The sequence below is a fragment of the Heptranchias perlo genome, chromosome 15 (genome assembly GCF_035084215.1).
Source record: "Heptranchias perlo isolate sHepPer1 chromosome 15, sHepPer1.hap1, whole genome shotgun sequence".
Taxonomy (NCBI): Eukaryota; Metazoa; Chordata; class Chondrichthyes; order Hexanchiformes; family Hexanchidae; genus Heptranchias; species Heptranchias perlo.
In genome coordinates, this window is record NC_090339.1 from 27,117,475 (window position 1) to 27,133,482 (window position 16,008).

Consider the following 16,008-nt stretch of genomic DNA (forward strand, 5'->3'; position numbering starts at 1 on the left):
CCCAAACCTCTGTGTGGTCAGCTTCGGCGACACGGTGCTGGCGGAGAGAAGGGCCCTGGCTGTCAAGATAATCAGAGTTAGGGATGTACTGGATAGCGGAGGAGTGGGCTGGATGTCACTAGAGGCGCTGGCAGCAAGGATGCCCTTGCGCTTCATTCGGCCCGCGGCCAAAGCCATCCAGGTGCTAAAAGTTGCACTCGGCCCTGTTTCGAGGAGGCTCAAGCATGCAGAGTGATCCCATCGAGCTGACCACCATTCAGGCGGAATTTCTCTTCGGCGCAAGGTCCCTAAACCTCCCCTGGGTGCCTGCGCCTCATTACTGGAGCCGTCTCTCGGAAATTCGTGCCATTTCACTCTGCACAGAGGGATTTCCTGTACGGGCTGCTCCTGCCACTCTCCACTTCCTCGCCCTCGTCTTCGTCTTCTGTCTGGCGGAAGGCCCCAATGAAGGGCTCTCTATGGAGGAGTCCTCCCCTGCACCTCTGAGGATCTGGGGTGGAGAGTGTTGCATGGAGCAGTTCCATTAAACCGGTTTTTAAGTCACTTCACGGACACCCAGGCCGCCTGTAACTTTTGCGGCCAAGATGAGTCCGTGTTACAGATCTATATGGAGTGTGAGAGGTTGCAGACCCGTTCCACTATTTGAATGGGCTGTTACGCAACTTCTGGCTCCCACGCTCCTGATCTTTGACCAACTGGTGCGAAGGGGGGCAGGCAAGTTGGAGGACCTCCTCATGGGTCTGCTCCTGGGCATCCACGGGTCCAGGTTGAACGCGGCCCGTGGGGGTGGTCACTCTGGCTGCCTGCCTATCTTTCGCGACCTTGTCCGTGCCCGGGTGGCCCTGAAGAAGGAGCACGTGGTGTCTGCCGGCTTGCTTGGGGCCTTCTTCGACCGATGGGTGCCGCAGGGACCGGAGGGCATATTGGACACAGGTGGCAATATTACTTAATTTGATAAGTTTCCTTTGTTTTTTTATGATTTTGTTTTCCATTAGTTGTGCCCCTCTAAAAAGGAGGCACTTTTGTTAGTTTTTTTTGTTTGATGACACTGGCCCAACTCAGTGTCTCCTTATCGCTCAATTTAAAAAAGAGTGGATAGTGGCTGCAGCATTAAGAGTTCCATCTCATCTCAATAACATGCTTATTTTTAAAGAGACGTTTCAGCTCCCTCTAGTATTAAATATCTCTTTATACTGATTCCTTTTGAATTTGTGATGTATTAATGTTGCCATTATTAGCATGTCTGTGTCTACAATAAAATTCTTGTACATTCAGTAAATAACACCAGGTTATTCCTATTACATTTAAAGATATTCAGTTGACACCTTTTACAAGATCTCATTCCTCAAAACAATGTTTTCCTCTTATATATATATTGAGACTTACATGGCTCCAGCTCCTCATAGAATCTATACAACTTCACATGCCAGAAAGCATGCCAACAATATCTATCTGTGTGCTCAACTTGGCAGCATCATGTCGCATACAAAGTTGGGACAAAAATTCCTTCAAGAAGTTTGCTGTGCAAATACAAATGGAATAGAAATTATTCTCTAAGGGATGTGAAAGGTCATGAAGTAAGAAGTTTGAATGGTTTCAATTTAATTTTGCAGTGAAACCAAAGTAACCCTGCCCTCAGAATTAACTGGTGCTATTTGCAGGGTAAGTGGTACTGACTGTGTGAATAGGGAAGGCAGAAAGTGTGCACACGTTTGCTGTGGTCATTCTCATTTTTTGAATGTAATTTACTTTCCACATAACTAACAGAACCAGTGTCCATTTAGAGAAAAATCACTGAAACTGAGCCCCATCGGGACTTTTAACTTCCTGAAGTCATGTAATTGCCTAATCCCACAATGCCCAAAGGTCTGATCACAGACCATTTCTCAATTTTTCTCAACAGAGCAGATTATGATCATACAACAAAGCGAAAAATGTTAAAATTAAGCAATAATGCTCACACATTCCAACTGGATTTAAGAATAAGGTATAGTAGTATCTTTCTGATTAGAGATTTGATTTTCAATTTATGGATGTGAATTGAGAGGGGCTATTGGTATAAGGATCACTCCTTGGCCTAATCTTTCCAGCAGTGTAGTTACCAACTACTTTGTTAAACAAAGGGGAAACTACCTACTTCTTCATAATCATGTACCGTAGGGAGTTCCCGAGTGTGTGGTCCTCATCATGTAATACAAACGTAACACTGGAGTCGTCACAGCCTTCTGCCTGTACCTGGAAGATATGGAAACGATCAGTGATATACCAAATAAACCCTGAACACAAGACAGTGCTGATTCCTTCCTCCTAACTGCCGCGGAAACAACAAAAAGATTCCCTGCCCCTATAATAATTATTGCTTACTTCCCTGATTACAACAAATCTCTCAGGACCCCAAATACGACAAAGCTTTCAAAACCCTCTCCACTACAAAACAGCTACATAACACAAACACCTGACCATAATACAGCACAGACACTGAATGCACAGATCCTGAAACATTTCTAACTCCACTGTCAACAATAAGCAATGTTCTTTGAGGAAATTAAGGAATCGTATTGATAAAGGAATTTCAGTGGCTGGGTGGACGTTGTGTATATGGAATTTCAAAAAGCGCTTCATACAGTGCCACATAAGTGGCTTGTTAAAACAATTAAAACACATGGTATTAAAGGGAATATGCCACCACCAGACAGGAAGTTGGCTAAACAGAAAATAGACAGGAGCCTCATGCATATATTCACATCTGGGTCCCATGATGTATTTAGGACTCTGACACAAATTTGGAGCAAGTCAGCACTGACACTGCTGATTCTTAAAGCTGCCCACGATTCATAGTGCAGGGCAGAAAATGGCCAGATCGAAAACTACTTAAAGGGGCACTCATCTGCTATAATTTAGATTACTAGAATCATTTGGTAGTGATCTTGCTTGCATTTCTCTGTAGTGTCTGGCTGTTTTGCTTTTTTTAAATTGCAGTTGCTGCACAACCTTCAAGAAGCTCAAGGAAGTATTGGCTACATTAGAAAATGGGAATCATTTTGGCACTCCATTCTTGTTAGAAGAAGCAAAGTAGTAGGAGCAAGTGGAAGGAATACATGGAGCTGCAGGGAATCCAAAGAGGAACAGGGGAGCTCGCAGACATCCTTACCCTACAAATAGGCTGTATAGGCCCAGAGTCACCTACCCCCAGTTCTCAGAAGCAGAGGGGCTCAGCACTCCTCTGATCTGCAGGAGGGTAGACTATAGCACATCCATGGTGCAAAGGTAGTCCCCAGCTATTCAAATCGCCAGTCTGTCCAAGGCGGAGGAGATGGTGGAGGCCAAAGCTTGCATGGCCCCAATATGAGCATCCTGGGAAATGCTATCACTGGTGCTAGAGACTGGTGCTAGAGACACCTCGGATCCTCCCTCCCCATACCAATCCCCCACAGTGGCCTGCAAGCTTCGGGCCTTAAGTTCTTTCCAGAAGCAATGTAGAAAACTGTTACCAGTACTGCAACACCACCAGGAGGCTCATGGTGTCACTGCTGCAACATGGAAAAGTCTCATTAAATGTTTACAACAACCACCTGTTAAAATAATTTTCAAGGTGCAACTATTCACAGAATTGTTGAGCTGGTACTTTGACAGGCAACATTTGAAATAGGTAGAGGAGGTGGGTGAGAATATTTATCTTTATCGTGTTCACCCTACCCAGAAATGTTATGAGTGGGTTATTCCATCTGTTTAGGCTAGTGTATATACTGCTAGGCGGGGGAGTTCCTTTTATTCAGTTTGGCGAGTATCAGTCCATGTACATCAAGGTACCTAAAGCACACAACGACTCCCATACTTATGTGGGAACGTCGTGCGTGAAGTACAGACCCTATGTTTTGGAATAGTCAAATTTACCAGTGAATCAATACTTTACAGGTTTCAGCACGAGCCAATCCCGCACCCCTTTCTTCCACTACCCAACAGTCTCAAGCAGACACATCTCCACCCTGTGCATTGTGCTCACCGTCATGACAAATTGCAGGACAGAAAACCTGAAGAAAAATGTGTAAAGAGATCAGAGTCATTTGTTAAGAGGGGAGTGGCAAGAGATATGGAGACCGATCCTCAACACTACCACCTGCAGCAAATACCAAGATCAAGCATCACAAGTGTCATACCCTACACAAACCACACAGATTTCATCCCTCCAGACCAGACAACTACTGGTGGGGCTCTAACCAGAAGGCAGCTTCCTACATATTTTCTGGTCATCCCCACGCAGCCAATCATTGTGGACAGCAGTCCAGGAGATCACAAAGACCATGTCCAATCTTGCAATATGGAGGGACTTAACTAAGTGCTCGCTGCACCGAGCCATTGGAGAGCAAAAGACCCCACTAGGACAGAATACTCGTTGCGAGCGGATACAAAATGTATCCCCAACATAAAATGCAGCCCTCCCTACAACACACACATGGGTGAAGCACACATGGAATATATCACTATCAAGTTGAGTGATGTTCAGCCTCTGCCTAGAACTGGAGAAATGTCAAACTGTTTGAGCCCCATTCTTGAATCTTATCAACATAACTGCTGCCCCTCCCTCCCACCTTCCAGCACAGCAACCAACACACTGACAATGAAGGGTAACAACCTGCCCATATCATTCCTGGGTAGGATGAACACAATAAAGAAGAATATTCAACCTTTGACCTACCTTGCTCCCCGTGCAATCACAGTTATGTAAGGGAGCCCTGGATGTTATCAATGCACTACTTCCACCAGCTCCGAGCAATCACAGTGTATAACAACTTCATATAAAACATCAATAAACAAACATTTCAAATCAAAATTCACAATTTTAATTTCTTCTTTACAGATTAGTCCTACACAGCAACTTTTATTATATTCCTGTCCATGTCTGCTGTATTTTATATCTTCTATTATGTTACATCAGCCAAAGAGGATGGGCCCATGGTTTTTTTCTGCTCCAATCTATGTATCTTCCACTACATTCACTGCAGCACCTGCCATTGGTTTTCCCAAAGCAGCAATGCCAACTCTTTCATCGCTGTCTCCTGGCGACAACCCCTCCACTGCACTCTCTGGGGTAAACTATCTAACCCCTCCCTCTTGCTACATCTCTCCCCATATTTGAAAGTCACTTAAAATCTACCTGTTCAAACATAAGTCCATACAATAAGAACATACGAAATAGGAGCAGGAGTAGGCCATACAGCCCCTCGAGCCTGCTCCGTCATTCAATCAGATCATAGCTGACCTTCAACCTCAACTCCACTTTTCTGCCCGCTCCCCATATCCCTTGATTCCCCTAGAGTCCAAAAATGTATCTATCTCAGCCTTGAATATACTCAATGACTCAGCATCCACAGCCCTCTGGGGTAGAGAATTCCAAAGATTCACAACCCTGTAACTTCAGTCATCTCCCCAATTGATGCTTAATACTGCTCCTCCCCCTCTTGTGTCACATTTTGGAATGTTTCCCCATTATAAAGGTGCTATATATAACTGCAAGTTGTTGTTGACAAATCTTACTAGATCACCGACAGGTCAAAGTTTTGCTGAATCCCAGGGCTGATTTGGCGACCACAAGCAGCAAAATAAAGATAATCATTCTACGAGTGATACAGCCTACAAGTTTTCTAAGCCAATCAATGCCATTGTGTAACTGCAATGCAGCACAAGATAAGTTAAGATAAAGAGGGGCCTTTGGCCATTTAATCTCATCCTTCCAATAATAACCCTACCATGTTCCCAGTACAGGCTGTAGCTGGCTCATCATCCCTGCCTGTGGCTCTCAGCAAATGTGCTGATCCATATGCCTCTGAGCCCACCAGGCTGTGGGATATTGACTGCAGTGGGATTCAGAGCTATTTGTTTTCCTTTACTTGCTCTGCGGAAGAAATAGTCAATGGAAGTAGGTCATGGGATTAGAGTAGACAGGGCTTGATGGCCGGCGCGGACATGATGGGCCGAAGGGCCTCTATCCGTGCTGTATAACTCTATGACTCGATCCCTGCTTGGCTAGAACAAGTGAAAGGGCCTTATTAAAACAAGGTCCTGCAGTCTTTTTTTCTCTCCATACAGAAGTGCTTGGCCTCCTCTCAGCAACCATCCACATTACTATGAGTAAAAGCAGATCACCGTGCACAAAATCACATGCATAGACCTGCTATTTCATCACTCTATGGTGTATTCTGTTGCAGCATTTTTGAGACTTGCCCTTAAGCAAGACAATAGTTGTGACAAGGACCTTTGATAAAAATTTAGTGAGCAACAGTGATATTTAGTTTGCATGTGTGATTTTTACACAGTAATTTTAATCTACACAATGACAAATTGGAAGAATTTAAAATATGACCATAATGTGATTTTTGTGTTGTCCCCAAGCAGAAATAAAAATATCACCACCTTCATGCTGCTGATGTCTTCACCCACAGTAGGGCTTGCTCTGACACCTATCATCAAATTATACAGAAAGACTACACAGTGGAGTTTTGTATGAAATTTCAATGGAAGTTCAATGGAGTTAGTGGATGGAACTCTGGCATGGTCCCAGTCCTGTGCTTAAAACTGTATTAAAATTACTTCCCAGCACCAGTCTGTTGCTTTCCTGTTATCCACTCTCCACTGTAGTCAGTGCGTAGAATGGCTGGCACGAGACCAGGGCCCCGATATTAGAGTGGAGGCGGGATGGCAGCTGGGGGATGAATGGGCGCATGGGTAACCCGACCAACAAAAAATGTCCGTTTCCCACGCGATCGTAATTCAATTGGTGCCACTTAATGTGGCTTCCGGGTTTGCCATCGGAAAGCTGCGCAGTGGGCGGACTGCGCACCCGCATCACAGGCTGTCAGCTGGAGGAACTCTATTTAAAGGGCCATTGCACCAAAGGCCTTTGCTGGAGCAAACATCCACAAACCACAACAAAGCAGCACAGGGGCAAGGCTGCTCCAAGGTTCAACGATGCCTCACTCCAGGTGCTACTGGATGGGGTGAGGAGGAGGAGGGATCTGTTTTACCCAGCGGAAGGGAGGAAGTGCCCTGCCTCTGCCACCAAGAAGGCCTGGCTGGAGGTGGCAGAGGAGGTCACCAGCAGCAGCAACATCTCCCGCACCTGGATCCAGTGCAGGAAGCGCTTCAATGACCTAACTAGGTCAGCAAAAGTGAGTACAGTTACTGATTCTCCTACATTTCGTGTTGCACATCACTGCACCCACCCCGCAATTCATTCTGCAGACTACTCCATCACATCACTCCTCATGCCCACTTAAGGCTCATCCTCAACTTACCTGCACTTCCTCTCCCCATTAGTTACCCCAACACTACCACTCAACCCAATCCTCATACAATGTCACAGCTCTGTCTCATACTCACCCTCTGATGCATCTATTTCATGGTCAGCCTCACCCAAAGCAATGCATTAATCGGTTGCCCACTTCACCATCACTTACTCACATGTCTGTTCTTTGTCCTCTTCTAGAAGAGAGAGCGCAAAATGCACACGAGAGGGCGAGGACTGGAGGTGGGCCACAACAAGTACTGGTCCTCACAAACGTGGAGCAGGAGGCTTTGGAGCTCAGTCGCATCCATGAGTGCCTGTCCGTCGGGGATGGCGAGACTGATACCCCTCACACGTCTGGTGACACAACTTTAACATTCATCACACACAATATGAATTGACGTTATCATGGCTTGCCATCTTCAACACCTCAGTATGCACATCGCAATATGATACATCTGTGACGATGCTTAATATTGCCTTCCTTCAGCGACCGCAGTGATGGCAGAGCACGATTCCTCAGAGAACCTGCCAGCCTCTGAGGGTGCACCGTCACATCTTAATGAGCCATCCACCAGCGCAGATACTCACACCTCGGTGGGTCCTAGTAGTCAGTTTGTTGGGTTGGCACCTGGTGAGTCACTACACACGTGAGCATGAGCAGACACTGGTGGCAGGGGCAGCTGTGGAGAGTCCGCGTCGGTGGGCGCATTCCTCTCCAGGCTCTACTCAGCTGGACGCAGATGCTGAACCCTGGGGGCCATCCTTTAAAAGGAGAATGATCGAGGGACAGCAGCACATTTACGAGGTACTGGAACAGGTGCCACGCACACTCTCCACAATAATGCAGAGGATGGAGGTGTCCAAGTCCTGCATGAGTGGAATAGTGGCACAGGAACGGGAGGGAATCTTAGATAGTGTGGCAGGGATGTGAGCAACTCTGAGATAGTGTCGCACGTAACTGCGGGAATGTTTGAGATAGTGTCACAGGTAAGTGTGGGAATGTCAGCGATGGACAGAAGGCTAGCCTCCGTTGAGCTTCAAGCACGGCTCACAAATGGGTCCATTCAGGCCCTGACAACTGCCGTTCGGACTCAGGGTGAACAACATTCTGCCGGCTTAAACAGGTTGACAGACACTTTAGAAGTGGCCTTCCAACATATCACACATGTCTACCACACTGTTCTTCAGCAGGGTGGTAGGAGTGATGTGGGCCTGGCCCAGAGGAGGGATGATGGCGAAAGGGGACATGGAAGTGGAGATGCCACTCAAAGCGCTCCCATGTCTCACCCGTTGCCCCCTCTCAAACAGAACCTACAATGCTGCCTCCTCCAGGTGGCCGAGTCTGCCCTTGCACAGGTGGAGGTGGTACAGTCTTTGGAGGGGCCCTCACGGGCTCCAAAACCCAGAGGGCGTAGGCCCAAAGCATCTAAGCAGTCAGGGCATGAACATGAGCAACTTGCCACTACCTCTGCTGCAGCCACAGGGGATGCACCACGTAGAAGTAGTCATAAGAGAAAGGCGAAGGTTTTGTGAGCACGAAGGGTATGCAAAAGGGTGTTTGGCAGACTGTCATCTTTTTCATTTATATTTGCTTTTTGTTAAAGTCACTTTAAATATTGTGATTGTCACCACTACTGCCATGTCTTGCCCATTCTTGACTGGCTATTGTGATAGGGCCCTTTCATGAGTTTCACCATGATCAGCGACACTTGATGCCACCCATTGGGTCACTTTACAATGGGTGTATGTGTAGTTGCAGGACTGTTTTGTGCAGGGAGGGGTGGGTGGCCTCGAGTGGGCACTGCTCTTTCCAGGTGGTGTGATAACTGGACTCTTCACACTTTCTGATGTTAGGAGAACTGTTCACATATCAGTGACTCCCTGGCCAGTTGAGCTGCTGCTCTGCCCATGAGTTCCTCCTCCTCAATGTAGGTAGCAGATGTGGATGGGGCCACCTCAAGCGGCACCCCTCTCTGTTGTGTCATGTTGTGCAGGGCACAACACACTACTATAATGCGTCTCACTGTGTCTGGTGCGTATTGAAGCACTCCACCAGAAGGATCAAGGCACCTAAATCACATCTTGAGCAACCCTACAGCATGCTCAATTATAGACCTGGTGGCGATGTGGCTGTCATTATATCGACGCTGTTGCTCGGTGATGGGGTTCCTCAGAGGTGTCTTGAGCCACGTGTGCAGGGGGAATTGCTTGTCCCCGAGGAGCCAACCCTTAAGGGTGTTTGGTGCGTGGAAGAGGGGCAGGATGTTGGATTCCCTCAGGTAGGAATCGTGGCAGCTGCCAGGGAATCTGGCGCACACGTGAAGGAATCTATTGCAGTGGTCATAAACGAGCTGAGTATTGATGGAGTGATACCCTTTTTGGTTGATGAACAGTCCTGGCTCGTATGGAGGTGCTTGTAGTGCTATAATCGATTACACCCTGCACCCGTGGGAAGCCAGCCACAGAGTGGAATCCCACTGCCCTCTCCGTCTGGCTGGGGTCCGAAAAGTTGTTATAAATGTGTGAACAGAAGAATTGAGAGTGGAAAGTAAGAATTTTCAGTGAAAACACAAAGATCTCGCAGCCAAAAGTTTGTGTGAAAGAGCTGGGTGCTCTGCAACAAGAACTCACCTTTTCTCCCCATCTGTCAAACAAGCATTTGAATGTCCAACTGGCTGCTGGCTGAAACACGTCTGGAGTGTTTCCCACAGCACGGGAAAAATGCTGAGGATGTTTAAAAATTGGATCTCTGCCTTAATGTGGACTAAAAATTGGATCTCTGCCTTTTAATGTGGACAAAATTAAGTACTTCAAGTATCTAAATAAGTCTCTTAACTATCATCCCGCCTGCTTTAATTGCCGGTGGGACTTTCGCATTCGAGAGGTGCACACGCACCCAGACGCGTCAGTGGGGAACCCGGAAGTCTGCGGGTTGGAACTGGGTTCTGAACCTGCTCGGGATTTCCGTGATTTTCGGAGCTCTCCCCGCTCCGGCTACTTCACTCGAAAATCGAGCCCCAGGAGTCGGTGTTATTTCTATCCATGCTACTGAATTCATATTTTTGAATATGGTAATAACACTCTCTCGCTGATGTTTCTTTTGCCATTGGACCTCCCAAATTCAAGAGACAAACCTAGTCCATGGATTAAAAACAGAGCTGGCCAGGAGTCAGAGAGCAAGAGTGCAACAGAACAACTGGAGAATAACGCAGAGAGCTACCACATTGTATTTACCAGCACAGCTCGACAGGGCCAGGACCAGAAATCTTGATCTATTAAAGCCTTGATACACCAAGTATATCCTGGTCCCTGTGGACTTCAATATCTCAGACTCGACCATAGATAGTTCCTCGCAGTTTGCCTGAAAAATCCCCTTTTACTTTACTACAGATTCTGAGCACTGTGGGGCCCACCCAGTATCTGACCTATCCCTATACACAATGTATGTTTCGCCACAGTCTACCCTATAACACTATTACATGAATGTGTGCGGTTTTACATGCACCAGCATCACAGCCCACTAGATGATAGTAGTATGGATTTTCATATTGGCTAACATTGGAAACAACTGATTATCGTTCTATATTACTTATTATATCAATCAACACAATATCAGCTTATTAGTATCAGACCACAGCTAATAGTGATACCTGCCTTTAAGCACTCTCCTCTGCCTTGCTTAATGTCTAACATGCTGCATCTGACAACAACCGCTGAACACAGATACTTGCTCTGCTTTAAATTGATACATTGCTTAAGATACACCTGAGATAGGGAAACCACTGGTTCTATGCTAGAAACAAGCCAACACCAAATAGATTTCAGTGCTGCCCAATTAACACAGCTTCAAGCTAATGCTTGAAAATGCCGTGTACGAGAGTGTTCTCAGGTGTTTTTGTGGCCATATGCAACAAAGAAAAAGTCAGAATTCCAATCCTGATCACTGTCGCAACTCTGTCCGGCATTCTGTTTAGTTTTGGACTTAAATATAAAACAGTTGCACTCCATCCTACCAAAATCTGGACGACCATAACTTCTGAGTTATGAAAGGCCAGAAACATCCTCTGTCGCTGATTATCTATCACAGTGTACCAAAACCCTCCCTCCATTAGTTTCCATGTTCACTAATTTACTTTTAGTGAGAAGTGTATTTGAAACTACTTGTACTTATGTCTAACCCCACCCAACCGTGAAGGATATCACTAGCTGGTACATTGCCAGCACTTTATTTCAGACTGTAGTTTAAAATAGTGGCCTTTAGTGGGGCAGTGTATGTTGACTGAAAGATCAGATAGTTATTGCAGCAGCTGGTACTTTCCTTCACAGTTAGACAGGTGAAAGAGGAAAACATCACAGGCACTTTAAAGCACATTGCTGATTAAAATTAAACAGTTAGTGAGTAGTGCAATATTGCCGCACAATCTTTAACTTCAACATCTGCTTGAACCGTCGGAATATTCAAAGGGCACTTCCTGAGTTCAAACTTCTGGTCAGGGGTTTGAACCCACAACCTTTTCACTCAGAGACAATAGTGCTACCAAATGAACCAAGCTGACTGGACAAGGATGGCACCCCAAACAACTCCCCTGCAAACTATCTAACCTGGATACCACGTACAAATCAATTACTGTCCCTAAATCCCCTCAGTATAGGTCAGGAGGGATTGAAAACAGTTAAGATAGAAAGGAGATACTAGACAAACTAATGAAGGACAAAACATTGGTCCAGATGGATTGCACCTGCAGATACTCAAGGAAACGGGCGAGATGTAGCAGAGGCACTAGCATCCATATACAAAAGTTCAATAGAAAAATAAATGGTGCCAGAATACTGGTGAACGTTAATCATAATTCCTATCTTCAAAAAGGGAGATTGGAGTGTTTGCTGATTAAACTTTTATAAATATATCACTGATGTGAAGTTTTAGAGTGGTACGAATGTACAACTCGGTGACACAAGGAGTAGTTGAGGATAATAGCCTCAAGGGGAAGCTAGATAAACATAAGAGGGAGAAATTAATAGAAGGAAATGCTGACAGGGTTACATAGAATGTACAGCACAGAAACAGGCCATTCAGCCCAACAGGTCCCTACTGGTGTTTATGTTCCACATGAGCTTCCTCCCACCCTTCTTCATCTAACCCCATCAACATTTCCTTCTATTCCTTTCTCCCTTGTGTTTATCTAGCTTCCCCTTAAATGCATCTATGCTAGTCGCCTCAACTACTCCTTGTGGTAGCGAGTTCCACATTCTAGCCACTCTGGGTAAAGAAGTTTCTCCTGAATTCCCTATTGGATTTATTGGTGACTATCTTATATTTATGGTCCTAGTACTGGTCTCCCCCACAAGTGGAAATATCTTCTCTACATCTACCCTATCAAACCCTTTCATAATTTTAAAGACCTCTATCAGGTCACCTCTCAGTCCTCTCTTTTCTAGAGAAAAGAGCCCCACCCTATTCAATCTTTCCTGATAGGTAAAACCTTTCAGTTGTGTTATCATACTAGTAAATCTTTTTTGCACCTTCTCCAGTGCCTCTATATCCTTTTTATAATAGAGCCCAGAACTGTTCACAGTACTCCAAGTATGGTTTAACCAAGGTTCTATACAAGTTTAATATAACTTCTATGCTTTTCAATTCTATCCCTCTAGAAATGAATCCAGTGCTTTGTTTGCTTTTTCTATGGCCTTATTAATCTGCATCGCTAGTTTCAGTGATTTGTGTATCTGTACCCCCAGGTCCCTCTGCTCTTCTACTCCATTTAGACTCTTATTTTCCAAGAAGTATGTGGCCTCCTTATTCTTCCTATCAAAATGTACCATCTCATACTTATCGATATTGAAATTCATTTGCCAATTACATGCTTATTCTGCAAGTTTATTAATGTCTTCATGTATTTTGTCGCAGTCCTTCGCAGTATTAACCATACCCCCCAATTTGGTGTCATCTGCAAATTTTAAAATTGTACTTCCGATTCCCAAGTCCAAATCGTTTATGTAAACAACAGTGGTCCCAGCACCGATCCTTGTGGAACACCACTTCCCACCTTTTGCCAGTCTGAGTAACTACTTTTAACCCCTACTTTGTTTTGTAGCCAGCTTGCTACCTATTCTGCTACTTGTTCCCTGACTCCACATGTTCTGACCTTAGTCATGAGTCTACTATGCGGTACCTTAATGAAGGCCTTTTGAAAATCCAAATATATTACATCAACTGCATTACCCTTGTCTACCCTTTCTGTTACTTCTTCAAAGAATTCAATAAGGTTGGTCAAGCATGAACTTCCCTTCTGAAATCCATGCTGACTATTCTTTTATTATATTTTCGGTTTCTAGATGTTTTTCTATTGCATCTTTGAGTAAGGATTCCATTATCTTTCCTACCACCGACATTAAGCTAATTGGTCTATAGTTCCCTGGGGTTGTTCTATCTCCCTTTTTAAATATAGGAATCACATTAGCTGCCCGTCAGTCCTCTGGCCCATTGCCTTTTCTAGTGAATTTTTATATATATAATCTCTCCTCAGACATATATATCTCTGAGGAGAGAATGAGTAGAATGGGCCTACACTCTTTGGAGTTTAGAAGAATGAGAGGTGATCTCATTGAAACATACAAGATTCTGAGGGGGCTTGACAGGGTAGATGCTGAAAGGCTGTTTCCCAGGGCTGGAGAGTCTAGAACAAGGCGGCTCAGTCTCAGGATAAGGGGTCGGCCATTTAAGATAGAGATGAGGAAGAATTTCTTCACACAGAGGGTTGTGAATCTTTGGAATTCTTTACCCTGTGGATGCTGAGTCTTGAATATATTCAAGGCTGAGATAGATAGATTTTTGGACTCTAGGGGAATCAAGGGATATGGGGATCGGGCGGGAAAGTGAAGTTGAGGTCGAAGATCAGCCGTCATTTTATTGAATGGCGGAGCACGCTTGAGGGGCTGTATGGCCTACTCCTGCTCCTATTTCTTACGTTCTTATGTAATAGTGCCTCTGCTATCTCCTCCCTAACTTCTTTTAATATTCGTGGATGCAATCCATCTGGACCAGGGGTCTTATCCCCCCCTAAATTTGATTAGTTTATCAATTATTTCCCCCTTTCTATCTTAAGTGTTCGAATATCTTTTTTGATCGCTTCTTCTAATGCCCTGCCCACCTTGTTAGTCTCTCTGGTAAATACGGAGGCAAAGTAATTATTCAATATTTCTGCCATTTCGCTGTTGTTACTTATAAGTTAGAGCGTGCCTTTTCTTTGGTTTCAATTTTACCCTTATCATCCATGGTGTTTCATTATTGGCTAGTTTGTTCTTGCTTTTTAGAGGAATAAACTTCTCTGGAACTCTACTGATCACCGTTTTAAATATTACCCACTGCTGTTCTATTTCTTTGTCTGTCAACATTTTTTCCAGTTTACCTGCCCTAGTTCCATTCTCACCCCGTCAAAATTATTTTTTTTCCCAATCTATTACTTTGGTCTTTGTCTTACTTGTCTTTCTCAATCATTATTTTAAACCGTATTATGTTATGATCACTATTGCCTAGACATTCCCCTACACGTCCTTCTTTTTTCTGTTCTGGTTCATTTCCCATTATTAGATCCAGCAGTGATTCCTCTCTTGTTCATCTTCTCACATACTTGGTAAGAAAGACAGTAAAAACTCCATTCCCTTTTCTTCTCTCCCTACCTCTTTTTGCCAGTTTATTTGGGGGTAGTTGAAATCTCCCAAGATTATTATTCAATGTTTTTTACTCATTTCACAGATTTGATAACATATTTCATCCTCTACTCCCCTTCAACTATTAGGTGGTCTGTAGAATATATCTATTAACATGATCAATCCCTTCTTATCCTTTGTCTCAATCCATATGGATTCTGTTTCTATCTTAACGTTATTTAAGTCCCCTTTTCCTATTGCCGTTATGGTGTCTATAATTAGTGCAGCTACATCTGACTCCTCACTATGAGGTCTTTAAAATTAAGCAGAGGTGTGAAAGGATGGATGTGGAGAAACTTGTCGGTGAGTCCAGAACAAGGGGATATAAACAGAAGATAAAATAAAGATTTTAGGATGATTTTCTTGACATAGAGAGTGGTGGAACTCGCTGCCACATGGAATGGTTGAAGCAAACAGTATTGGTGCATTTAAGGAGAGGCTTGATGCACACACGAGGGAAAAGGGAATCGAGCGATACGGGGTAGGGTGGAAAGGGATAATTAGAGTAAGAGGGAGAGACTCGAGCGACCTAATTATGTGCTGTGGATTCCATGTAACTATCATGCTTGAGAGTAATCTTCTTACACGCAAACCTATTACTCTACAGATAGTCCGTATACTGTATAGATTCTCCCGTGAATCAATACATTTTACTCACCACTTCCAGTACTGGTTTCTTTACCCCCTCGGCCGTTGCCATGCTTACACACCCGCTACTCGATTCTGCCCTCTCTCAGTCGACGCACAGATTGTACGTCACGCAAGGCCACCTGATCAGCACAGGATGCTGGGAGTTGGAGTTTCTTGTGGACAAATACGCTCGTATTATCTCCAAGTACACAGCTAACAGGGCGCTGCGCCTCGCAGTCATGCGAAAATACAATCTCCACTTTTTAAAACAAAAGTTCCCTTTTGGACAGCTTTCGCGCATCAATAAGACTCCGATTGATGTCAACCACTGTTTCGCGACACAAACTACACTTCCCACAGTTCCAGGCTTGTCCTCTGTATTG

General features: G+C 44.7%; 1 protein-coding gene across 2 annotated transcripts in view; it reads right to left on the bottom strand.

Moving 5' to 3' along the window:
* Positions 1–15,758, bottom strand: part of polr1d (RNA polymerase I and III subunit D) — a 29,922-nt gene extending 14,164 nt beyond the window's left edge. The window contains exons 1-2 of one of the 2 annotated variants that reach the window (XM_067996963.1): positions 15,654–15,758; positions 2,156–2,235 (exon numbers count right to left, since the gene is read on the bottom strand). In XM_067996963.1, coding sequence (XP_067853064.1) covers positions 2,156–2,235; positions 15,654–15,695 — 122 coding nt within the window. In that variant the 5' untranslated portion in view covers positions 15,696–15,758. Of the gene's footprint in view, positions 1–2,137; positions 2,236–15,653 lie in introns of both variants that reach the window. The other variant, XM_067996962.1, reaches the window with a different exon arrangement.
* Between the last annotated feature and the right edge of the window lie 250 nt (positions 15,759–16,008).